Source organism: Pogonomyrmex barbatus, unplaced genomic scaffold, assembly GCF_055798465.1.
Source record: "Pogonomyrmex barbatus isolate J1 unplaced genomic scaffold, ASM5579846v1 scaffold3, whole genome shotgun sequence".
Taxonomy (NCBI): domain Eukaryota; kingdom Metazoa; phylum Arthropoda; class Insecta; order Hymenoptera; family Formicidae; genus Pogonomyrmex; species Pogonomyrmex barbatus.
This window is the reverse complement of record NW_028297127.1, coordinates 4976798-4989942: the sequence shown is the minus strand read 5'-3', so window position 1 is coordinate 4989942 and position 13145 is coordinate 4976798. Positions and strand designations below refer to the sequence as shown.

The window sequence follows — 13145 nt, the reverse complement described above, 5'->3', positions numbered from 1 at the left end:
ACAATTTCTATATTAGACAATAATTTCATATACTTTTGAATTTAATTCCATGCAATATATAATAAGTTTCACTTCACTGAATTTATTGCTAAAGAAATATCATTACGTACATTTACAATTTTATTGCAGAATGTTTTCCACTGCATTTGTACTGTCATCCGTTTTTGTTGTATATTTCTGAAATTGTAATTATAATAAAATGAAAAAGTTACATTACAAAGTCGCGAGCTGTATATCATATATGTCATAAACGCGAATAAAAAATTCAATGGAATAAGTTTTTCTTATCTACAAGAAACTGTTTCGTAATCGGATCATCCATTTGTAATTGAATCGAAAAGAAAATATTGCATGCAGTTTTATTCATAATATTATCATTACAATTATCCAATCAAATTGACATATCGATTATAGAATTTTCATGCACTTTTGCGTGCTCTTTCCGATACCATCGCTATGAATAGAAAGATTCACTTTGGAGCTTTTCCAATTTCTTCGAAAAATAATTTCCAAAGTTGTTATCTAAGAATGCTTGATGGATATATGGAATGTTTCAAGCTATATCATTATCTGCAGTAAATACTAAAGATTAAATTAAGGAAAATAACATTTCTTGCAACATTAAATCAATAATTAGAAAATCAAAAGTAATTTAAATTTAAAAAACGTTAATAAATTATATGTTCTTTAATAAGTTATTTAATTTTAAATGGATTTTAATAGATTCTGAATTTGAATATTACCCGTATTTTAATTGTAATTTAAAATTAATTACAAGTTCATAATACATATGTCACAAAAAAATATTGCACGAAAATTGGATTACGGTAAAATATGATTCTATTCTTGCATATTTTAAATTACTAAAAGCATGAAATACAAAAAAAAATATTCTTTTATTACTTATACAATTTGGAAAAAGGTTATACATTGTTATTCAAAGGTTTGTATACATATGCAAGTGACAAAATACACATTGGGAAAACAGCATAACTAAAATGAAAACAATGTTTTTATAATTTTTACTAGCAAAGATTGATTTTAAATGTATCGGAATTTTGCGACCTAGTAAATTTGCGTCAGAAATTTGATAGAATATATAAAAAACGAAATTATTATGAATAAACTCGAGATGAATGAAGAGGATAACAAACCTTACAAGGCAAAGTGATGTGCGAGAAAAAAGATGGGAAAAAAATATCGAGAAAATATCAATTTTTTTTTTATATCACAAAAGTAATAAAATGTAATATATTAACACATAAGAGAAGTAATATATTAATTAATAATATAATAATTAATAATTTATATTAAAATTTGTCTGTATTAAAGTTTAAAATACACGTATATATTATATTTTATTTATATTATATGTACATAATTTTAATATGCAGCAATAGCTAATAAATCATGCAACAAATTTGAAAATAATTCTTTGTAACAAAAAATAAAAGATAATAACATAAAATACATCATACTTACACAGATAGATAGAAGCAAATAAATTTCGATAAAAGCCAATTTCTTCTTTTACATTAGTACATCTCACTTTATTGTCTATCTGATATAATAAAGAGCGACTGTAAGGTTTCCTTTGCTATCGGACACGTGTGGATTTAATTAGATAGATTAATAAGATCAATAGGGTTAAGCGTCGTGCCTTTATTTATTAAGATATCAGATTAGATGAATTTCGCATTGCGCGATGGTGGTTGCGCTCAGATCGCCGTGACGTTTAGCAGCGCAGATGCGATCATTCGGGCTGGCACGGCTGGCGTCGTCGCAGCTCGGCCGGCGCACCGAAAGCGAGAGAGGACGGCGGGCCCGACGGTACGCTCGCACCACTGCGCCCGCGTCCGCCCGCACGCGCGCCAGTACTACTCCTGTCGGTCTCGTGTCACGCCAAGCTCACTTCACCCTCACACACCGCTCCTCGTGGTGATCGTACCGTGCGTGCTCCGGGGATCTACGTGTGACAACCGATCAACGGCAGACAGAATTTTCGTGACGAGTGTTATCGCGCCGGTGAAAGAGACCGATTCGTGATCCCGCGGATGAGCGGGAGGATCGCGCGATCGAAGCGAATAAGCTTTCGAGTGATCGAACCCTCGGCGACGGCGAGAAAGGGCAATATACAACGCTCGGTGTATTGTTGTTAAAAAATTGACAAGAAGGATTTGCTGGAAAAGTATGTCCGATTAAAGAGAAGAGTGAATGCAAGGTGGATGCAAGGAGGAAAAACATTATTCGTGCTCCGCCTCGAAAGCAATTAATTGAATTCGGAATAGCAGGGGAAAAGTGTTGTGGTGAAGTTTCCATGATACCCTTTGTTTAACGACGAGGCATGGAGCGGGAGTTTGTCTTGTCGAAAGACGATTGTCGATTACCGCGCGTGTTTCGACACGCGTGCAAGTATCCACGTTCGTTAGGCAAAGTGAAGAACGACGACTTTGAAGTTTTCGAGCCGCGGTACTCCGTGTGAATTTTCAGTAAACGGTTGCTCTCTCTCTCTCTCTCCTCGCTTTAAGTTCTGATTATACGAAGGTACGGAAGGCAAAATCGGTGATTTATGGTGGAAAAGAAGGACTACGACAGGCTCGTCAAAGATGCGAGAAAAATGAAAGTTAGATGTGTATCCGTGTATAGTCATGTAGTAATACATCGAACCATCGAAAAGGCATATTAATCGACTTGAACTTTATTTACCCATATCAATTTAGCTTTCTCGCCATCGGCATTCGTAATAAGAAATGGAACTTTATTTACCGCTAACGGCCATGTTCTATAAAAAGCAAAGGGTTATTATAATCAGAGGCTAAAAATTACGCTTGCGGATTTTATCATCTTTAAATGAGTGATTCCCGTTGTTTTCTTCTGCATTGTGTTTCTGATTATAAAAAAAGATTCAGTCAGTTGGATACCGTACTAAGTGTGATGCGTCTTCATTTTCGAGAATTTAAATTCGGTGAGCGATTAAGAGAGATCATCGGAAATATTTGGTATCTGAGTAGCCGGACGTTAGATCGATCTCTCGTCGGATCTGACGATCGATGGGACTCGGTCGACGAGCAAGCGTAAACGACCGGTTGGCGGGATCGTCCGTTCGCATCATGCCGTGTACAAACGGTGCACTCTTGCAACGAGCGTTACTCGCGGCCGCGAGCTATCGCGAATCAGGTCGCCGAGAGTTTCCGCCACGCGAGACAGATCGCGTCGTCGCGTCGGAAGCGTCCGCTACCTCGACGCTCTCTCCTCTCTTCGACGCGCGTCGTTTGCTGTATCCTAAGTAGACGACACAGGAGCGAGGGCATTTTTGTCGATTTTGACCTGTCGCGCGATCGAACGCGATCGAACGCGCGTCGGGACGCGAGATACGAAAATAAACGGCGGGACGAGGACGATGGATGGCGAGTTCCACGTGAAGGTAACGCGAGAATAGTGACGGGGGAAACGAGAGGATGAGAGAGGAGCCTCATTCACGACGATGAAATATACCGCTGGACGCGGCTTGAGGAAGAGGGTAGTACGGTGAGATAAGGGTACTCTTGATCTCTCGCGAGTGCACCGCCGTTGTAGTGCTCGAACCGGTAATTTTCATTTCGCGAATCCCGGTCCGTGTCTAGCAGAGAAGAAACTGAGAAGAGGGTAATGAGGAGAAGGCGTATGGATAGCACGTAGCGACTGGCCCCTTCTCGTTTCGGAGATGCGGCGCTATTCATTGCATATCAGCGTCGCCCTCACCGTCGTGATATTGGCGATTTGTGCAACCGTCGTGCGGGCCGGCAAACGAGGTAATGGTTATCGAATATGCCCCTTTATTCCGTAAGACCTATCGTGTCTTTGCGATTGGAACGGTAATATCATGAAAGCACTGGAGGAGCACGTAGCACACATAAAGGGAGCGAACTCTGAGACCAGAGAAGCATGCGAAAGCTGAGGGAGAAACGAAAGTGATTACACGACCCTCTCTTTCTATACAAAGCATGAGCGCGTTTTTGTTCAATTGCAATATTTTGGGAAAGCATGATTTAGAGATCATAAGGACAATTTTATTCGGATTATATTAGACGATAACTGTGATGTGATTTACGTTTTTATAAATTCTGTATTTTTATTTTAATTCTTAGATGCACTTTGAAAGTTTGATCATGAATGTACTTTGCATATTTTTGCGTTCTAATGATTTATATATCAGAAATATTAATATACTGAAATTCTTATCGTTGGTACGCTTTTTTCAAAGTAGGTTGTAAAAATATTACGAAAATAAAAATAAAAATTATTTTGAATCTGTTTGTATTATATATTGTATATTTGAATATGTAGAATTTTTAGATAAGATAAAAATCGAGTAGCGGGCCGGAGAGATTTTCAAGTCGAAGTAAGGATTTTAAATAAATCTTCGAAGCGTATCTGTTCAGATGTCACACCTCGCGAATTTCATTATTATTCTTCCAAAGGAATAGTAGCTTTATATAGAATATCGATCAGGGAAACAATTTCACCAGTGGAAGGTATCTTATAGCCAGAAAACGGCTTTTCACGCGTTGCAGGTGAATACAGTTCCGATTCTTGGCAGGCACAATGGACGCGCGTATTGTATCGTCGATTCGTTATCCTTATATTTCCGATTGGGATGGTTTTCGGTATGCTTGCCAAAGCAGAATTTTCCTTACCGTGATACGTAGTTTCCGTAACGACTCAGTTTGCGTGAAGTAGAGGATAGCCAAACTGTCACAGACACTGTATTTTGTCACTCTTTGCTATTCTAAAACTCGATCTAGATATCCTTAACTTTGCTGAATAATTCAAGTAGAGAAAGATAAAAGAATATTTTATAGATCCTTTTAAATATGAATTAATCATTACACAATAAAACTTTACATTCGCAAATAATATTATGCGGTATATATTAACTAATGTGTAATAACCAATAATAGTTAATTATAGCTATTGTTACTTTCGGATCAACTAATGTTTTAGTGGAAAATGTAGCGATAGATGAAAATGATAACAAAGATGCTATTATATTGGATTATTAAATACAATAATTTTAATAAAGCTTGCATAATGTATGGATGCCATATGATTAGATACATTTTGATACAAATCCAAATAGCATAATTAATGTAAGTAATCAAAATAATATCATTGTTGTAATTAATAGAATTTTACAACATCTGTCTTTGATAATTAACATAATAATAGGTCAGTCATTTGCATTAATTTATAATAATAAATTTTTCAAATTACTGTATAACTTGAAAAAAATAGTTACTTATAATAAATTATATAAACAAGACAATTATTATTTATTAATTATTATTTATTTTATTTCTCTCGAAATATTTATATATTTAATATATATTTATATATTTATATATTTAATATTAATGAGAATGCTAATAGAAGATATGCATATATAAAAGATATGATGAATTAAAACCGAAAGTTTTAAATATACATTTAATTCTTTATAAATTATTTTGAATAATAAATTTTTCCGGATATTATAATTAAAAAATATATATATAATTATAAGAATGTAACTAATGAAACAAGATTTAATTGCTTTACAAGGAGCAGCTTTTCTTATGTGTTAATTAAGATTAAGGTGTAATTGAAGCAATATATATAATATTTATTTAGATTTTTATATGAATAAAATATTATTTCACTATGTTATATAATTCGAGGACTAATTCGTAAGAATATTCTTCGTTTTCAATTTTAAATGTTCACAGTTTCGCTCACTTGCAATGATAATGTCCCACTAGGCTTGCGGCACTCTGTCAATTAATTGTTCCCACTGTAGGTTTAATGAACGTCACTTCGTCATCCCTGGATCGTGTTCAGACGATTTAGCTTAGTTTAGCGTATAATTTATGCATTCTGTACTACATAATGCGCGTTTGCAACTTGATCAAGCTTATGTGCTGTTGCTATTTAACAGAACGTCTAAAGTATGCATGGCATGTTGCTTGATACGTTGAACAATTTATTCAATTTTCCGTTATTGTACCGATTATTTTGTTCACAGACATAAATGATAGTGTGCCAAAGTTCAACGAAAATCGTAACCTGATATTGTAAATCTGTTTCACAACACGGATATATTTTTAACTATCTGATATAATCCTTGTTATGACAAGCGCTGTAAGAATTGTTGCACAAAATGGAAAAAATTTGTTAAACATCTATACTTATTATATAGACTTATATAGACGAAAAAATAAAATAGAACAGATGAAAAGTTTGAATAGAATTATTTATGAGTATAGAGTGAAATGCGAATACAGTTTACTATTAGCAAAACATTAAAAATTTTTCTGAGATTTATTCTGCACATATGTGCATACATAAAGAATTCAACACAAGAAGATGTTTAGACTTTATAAATATCCTTAACTACAGCAGCTTATGCAATGCGGTATATAAGTTTGATATCTAATAACAGTTTTCTTCGGGGACTTCTTTGGGGAGTTCTTAGTGGAGCCAAAAGTTTTCACGTATCGGAGACACTTAATAAGTTGGACGATAACACCCAAGCAACTTGATTTGCAATTTAATACTCGGTCAAATTATAGCCGCAATATATATCGATCGGAAACTTATTTATAGAATAACAAACGACAAAAATTTTAAATAATATTTATTTTTATGATAGCCGGTGGAATTTTAATTAACGATTTTGTTATAAATTGGAATTTATTGAGTAAACTTAACTAAAATATTGGCTATTAATTTTAATCGAATGTATAATAAAATAATAAAATTAATAAAATATATATATATATATATATCGAATTGAGAAGATTGTTATTCGTTTTTATTGTTGAAATATTAATAACATGTTACTTCATGCTACTTCACAAACTTTATAATTTATTATTTTTAAAATCTTGATACAGTGCACAAATTTGAAAATTCAATTAGTTTTCAGTATTTAAAAATTTATATGAAACATACTTATAAAATATCATTTCTCAATATTAAAAAAAATTCTTTCATAAATTTATAAGTAAAAGATATTTTGTGTTTAATAGCATGATTTTATATTATAAAAAAGATATGTACGTATGTTATTGCCGTTTGTAATTTTTTATCATATATTTACAAATCATTTTTATCTCTCTCTCTCTCTCTCTCTCTCTCTCTCTCTCTCTCTCTCTTTCTCTTTCAGTAAAAACACCTCTGGAACATATTTCTTTTATATGCTGTTAGACTTGAACGTCTATATTTATTTATTTTGCAGCAATGACAGACATAGATAGATATAATCCTATTTCAGTTGAGGACACATGAGATTAGAAATAAGTTTATTGTAGCAGCGTTTATTGAACTCGATAGTAAGCGATTTAAACTAACGCCACACTAACGTGTGAACAATGCATTGTCTGAATAAAGTGTATTGTGTGGGCTCCTATTTCCCCATTCAATGCCACAATGAATAAAAGCAAACATTTCCACTTAGCCTGAGTGCTATGGCAAACGTTTATCACGCAACTGCAATAGTTAACTGTGAAAAACAATTTTTTTATGTGATATTTCATATTGTATGATGTAAATAATTTACACCATAAAAATCTGAGAAACATTGTACATTCTAAAAGTCATAAGAAATGTGATAGAAAATATTTTACATTAACTTGAATATGAAATAAATTTGTTTATTAAATATAAAGCTAATGTAAAATTTTTTAAATATTATTGTATTATTATTTAATGTTCTACATATTTTTATTTAAACATATAATTTAATATTTTTATAGTTTTACTTCTTGTATGCATAATATTATTTTAGAATTATAAAAATTGAAGATATTATTTACAAAATGTTTTTTTTTATAATAAATAATTAAAAACATTATTTTTTCACATTTTCAATCCTTTATTACAAATTTCAATAATTAATTGATATGTGTTATTACATGAAACGAATATATATGGGAAAAAATAACGTATCTGAATAAATATCGCAATATTTATTTTTAAGTTATCATAATTCACGTTATAATTCTCGCAAAGCGGGTCTTTCGTCACATCAAGTATTGCGTGTTTTTCACTAAATAAAGTATAATTAAGTTTTTTTTTTAAATGACAGGATTTTATACGACATGCACATATGGGCGACTCTTTATCTCTTATACAAAGCGCGTATATAGGTATTATATATGCGTCACGCAGTGAGTTAATTTGGTTTTTATTACGAGTAACGCGTACAAGAGTTAACTCGTTAAACAGCGTTCTTTATTAAAACGAGGCCACGGAACGTGTTCCCAAGATTTCAAAAATGAATTATTTTGACATATGCTTTGTAGATATTTTAAATATTTATATTTTGTAAATTCTGTAAATAAATTACCTTTTTAAAGCAAATATAATTTATAAATTCAATTAATTTGAATTTGTAAAACATATTTTTAATTTATTAATTTTTGTCACTAACAATGTTACAAATTTTGACGTTTGAAGTGATTTATATATTTCAATTCCTTGAATTTTAATACTGAGTATTGAGCCTCAAATTATCATTTTAAACAGAGTTTATTTATTTATTTACATTTTTTTATTTAATTTGTTTTTAATTAATATTTTAAATAAATTCGTAATTAAAATGCTATTAAAGCAATCGTAATCTTCTTTATTGATATTTTGATATTTGACAATTGATATTTACTCGAAAAAAAACAATGGCTGTTTCGAGATACTTTGTATAAAAAGAACGTATTATGACAATATATATATATAAATTAATAATCGTATCTCTCAACACGAAACAGGGAATATAAATATTAATACCACTAGCATTATCTTCTTATTAAATTAAAGTATTTCACATTTTTCGCGAATAATCCACCTATTCTACGTTAACTGTCTCCATGAGTCTTTATTATATATATATTTCTTCTTTTGTTGATATCGCAAAAGTCCGTTACGTGCTTTTATTCACTTGATCTGCCGATGCAGGCGCTGTCGAGATTGCATTCGCAATCTATGCATCTACAGCTGCATAACGATCTTTAATTGGAGCGAATCGCGGCAGTTGGTGAACATAGTTGTACAATGTCCTAAACATAAAATGTTGCGCAACGTCGACTGCAGGGCGTGCACACAATTTGTACATTAGTTGCACGTGCATATTATGCGAATACGCCAAATTTTAAAGTCTTCTTAGCAATCTGCGGTTGATTATTATGAGAATAATAATCAATTCTTGATTATGATTTCGGATTTATGATATGGGTTTTGTTCAAATTTGCATCAAGCTACGCGTAATAACGTCAATTTCAATTTGAGGGTGTTGCGTTGCCCTTCGAATCCAAATATAAATGCTTGTATATCGAATACAGGTTCAAAACAATTAAGTAATTTATCGAAAACAATTAAGTAATTTATTTCTTGAAATTTCTAGACTCCATATCATTAACGTGTCGAGCATACTACATTAAAATTCTGTCGAAAGAATTTAAATCATAATTAAGCGGAATATGAGATTTTAACTATTCACGGTCCCGAAATATAATTTGGCAAAATCGCTTAATCTTTGACGTAATATCGCAATAATGAGAGCGCCGGTGAAATTTTTCCAAAGGGAATGTCCATTTACAGTATGAAGTTTTTAATTAAAACAAAATGGATTGGAAATTGAAATTCATGACATTAATGCATATTAAGCATATTCTTTTTTTTTTTTTATAAAAAGGATGAAAATTTGCACGCGTATATTATATTTTATTAGTCCCCAGACGAGGTCCTAATATGTCGTCACATACGTTAACTCTTATCCTTATACTTCTTTCCAATCTCTCGTGTTAGCAGAAATCCTGTTTTCCTCAATTTTCCTCGTGCGCTCAAGACATACGTAACGTATATGTTATTCGGAGCAAAAAGATCATTACCAGTAATAGGGCAGAGCCTTAGCCGCTTTCTGCCGATGGAACTCAGTTTCTGTCCGAATATCGAATACAGTTGCAATTCGGGCAAACGTGTGCGTATAACGCTCGGGATAATTACATGGGGATGTCAGTCGTTCGCGTAATCACGTGCATCACGTGTGGCTTCGCTGCTGACGCTGACGTCCGTATTACCGGCGGAAATGTCCGGGGGATCACTGACGAATTGACTTAACTATTAAACGCATCATGTATCATATTTGACGCAGTGTCGTGCCATTTCCATTGTTCCATAAAATTATCATCAATGTAATGTTTTGAATTATGAACGATAAAACGATGAAAGAAGTCTCTCTCTCTCTCTCTCTCTCTCTCTCTCTCTCTCTCTAATTAATTCGCTTCTTTGTTCAGATCTATTGTCCAGCGTCCGTTATTTACTACTCGCATCCTGTTCCTTTAAATGAGTTGTGCCGCGTACCATCTGTATGCACTAACAAGCTTAACGTTACATCTATGCGGTTAGCTCACTTAATTGGTACGTATCAGAATCGAGCGTGTTCCGAGTAAGTTGAATGCAAACCTGGTCCTGAGTTACGTAACGGCCCGCTCGAAGAGTTTGACCATTCGAGCTTATATTAGTTCACGTTGTACGATAGACGTTTGCGCCGGTGATATACGGCGCAAGTGGAAAGCGCCGTTTCGCATTGGCTTCCGTTAAACGCGACCAGCCGTAACGCGCGTGCAATATACTGCAGCTCAAATCTAGCCCTTGGCATTCGTAACACCGAATACTCAAATCACTTTCGTGACGTCACGGCCGCGAAGTTTGTTAATACGATACACAAAATCTTTCTTTTGTCTTCCCCATGGAAAAGAAACTTTCCCTTCAGTTTTTAACTGAAGAAATGAAGAGATAATCAAAGTTGTTAATTTTAATGATTTTTCTCGTTATCTATATTCATTGATATTTTAAATAAGTAAGAAGAACAAATAATATTATGTTCATGAACAAACTATTCGAAGGGAATATTAAGAAAGTAAAGAGAATCGAATATTCTTCATCGCGCTGTCTTCTTTGTCTGTTCTTTATAAAACTTTTGCGATAAGTCCATTGAGATTAATAAGTATATTTTGTAAATCAAATAAACTTGATAAATTTGTTGTTATACAGATGTGCAAATTATTGATTGAAAAAGTATAAAAGGGAAAATGTTGATTCAAAAAGCTTTTAGTAAAAAAAAAAAAATAAATAAAATACCAGGAAATAGGATATTGCAGTAGGACATTGCTACATACATACAATACATGTATAACAAGCCAGGCTTTAATTACTTCCATCCTTTGATGTGGATACTACTCGACAATACTTAGTTATTACTAATTACAATGGTATCTAACGTTTAATATCCACATGACGTCACATACGAGAGTGTGCTGGTATAGATACTCGCTAGGCGCAAAGGTCATCAATTTGCCCATATACAAACGTGATACTTGGCGAGTAATTACGACTGACTCATGCAATGCATTCAAGTGACTGGATTAAAGCCGTGCCAGATACTCGAACATTAAAGGCTCAAATAGGACAAAAACGCATGATAATTTTCTTCGTCCAGCGATTATTCTCTTTGAAATATTTTGACGTGTAAAGATTTTTGTAAAGATTTGTAAGTATAATGTTAAATATGCATTTTTTAAGGTGTTCTTCTATATTTTTGTCTTTTCTTTCTTTTTTCTTTTCTCCTTTTTTTTTAATGAGACGCAGATATACCTTGGAGATAAAAAAAATAATATAAATGCGAAAAATGTCATACCAAAATGAAACTTTGTCACGTGTGTAATTTACGAGCTAGTGTCCTCGGTACATTATCCGTCATGTCCGGGGCTTAGCGGTGGCCGGTGCTATCCGCGCTTTTATGCATCCGACAAATGGAGTATAACCGTATGGTCGGTAAATCAAAGAGAAATTACAATTGGAATTTTATATCGTACGCACGAGTAACGAATATGAATTATTCCTTGGCTACGCGATTTTGAGAATGGCGCGCATCGCCATGAAAATCACAAACGGTTGGGCTCGCACGTTAAATATTGAAACAATAATTTACAGTGGCGTACGAGCGAGTGAAATTTTGTAACGCCATCCAAAAAATAACGTACAAGTTTTCTGCGATACAATGCGCTATCTCATATCGTCATAGTAATTGGATTGGGAAAATGGTATATTGTGTAATCGACTATTTTTCGACGATGTACAATTGGCTCTCTTTTATCATATTAGTGCTTTCACTAAGATAGCCATTCTGAATTTTTAAAAATTTTGTTCTGATAGATACATTAAAAAAAAATATTTTAAAATCATGTTGAAATCATGTTGAATTATATTATACGTTTCTATATATTTTTCAGTAAAAAAAAAAAAAAAAACAAATATGTCATCCCGTTTAATTTCCGATGAAAAATTTGTGATATAAAACTTTGTAATGAAATAATTCATATCCTGAATAGCGAGTTTGGAATCAAAATTATCGTTAACAAGACCTAATTTAAAAATTCATGTTATAACAAGCTAAATTTGAATGTTTCATGGATTATTAATCTCAAATATAAAACTTTTTTTAAAAGATAACAATTTTTTTGGAATGATAGTCACATACACAAGATACGAGCCTTGTATTATTTTTGGCTTGTATTATTTTTGTTTAAAATTTTTTTTATAGCAATTCTTTTCCATACGTAGGCAACTGCTATTTATGCCGTACTATTCATGCCAAACTTCGATTTAACATACTAAAGGGTAAATCATGAAAGAGTTATATAAATCCACACGGCAACTCTCCAACACACAGCAATCTCGTGTATTCGGTCACGTTTGGAGTTTAGCGGACCTTTTCCGCCACTGTACCGCTTATCAGACTTCGCGGTTTATGCGCCGCTATTGGAGCCACTACCGGGATGAAAAGAGGTGCCACAGCGAGAGACGGAAGTAACGTTACGTAAATCGCCCAGTTGGGAGGAACTTAAGTCCCACTTATCTCACGCCGCTTAAAGTTTTCTTCGGAGCGCTTTCGTACCGTGCATTAAAATGCGAAGTCCGCGACTCCAATACAAAATTCTTCGACCGTATCTCTTTCTCGTCGCAATACACGAAAGCTTATAATGTTTCCGCAATAATCTCTTAAATAAAAAGCTTCAATATCGAAACGTATGTTCATGCAGTTCGGCTATTTAGACTAGTCATGAATAATA

At 33.1% G+C, this 13145-nt stretch overlaps 1 protein-coding gene across 7 annotated transcripts in view; it reads left to right on the top strand.

Moving 5' to 3' along the window:
- The first annotated feature begins 1769 nt into the window (after positions 1-1769).
- Positions 1770-13145, top strand: part of LOC105423311 (alkaline phosphatase) — a 180383-nt gene continuing 169007 nt past the window's right edge. For 6 of the 7 annotated variants that reach the window (XR_016139896.1, XR_016139898.1, XR_016139895.1 and 3 more), the window contains exon 1: positions 1771-3791. Coding sequence is in view for 1 of the 7 variants with exons in the window: in XM_089079812.1 (XP_088935938.1) it covers positions 3704-3791 (88 nt within the window). In the remaining 6 variants the exon portion in view is untranslated. Of the gene's footprint in view, positions 3792-13145 lie in introns of all 7 variants that reach the window. The other variant, XM_089079814.1, reaches the window with a different exon arrangement.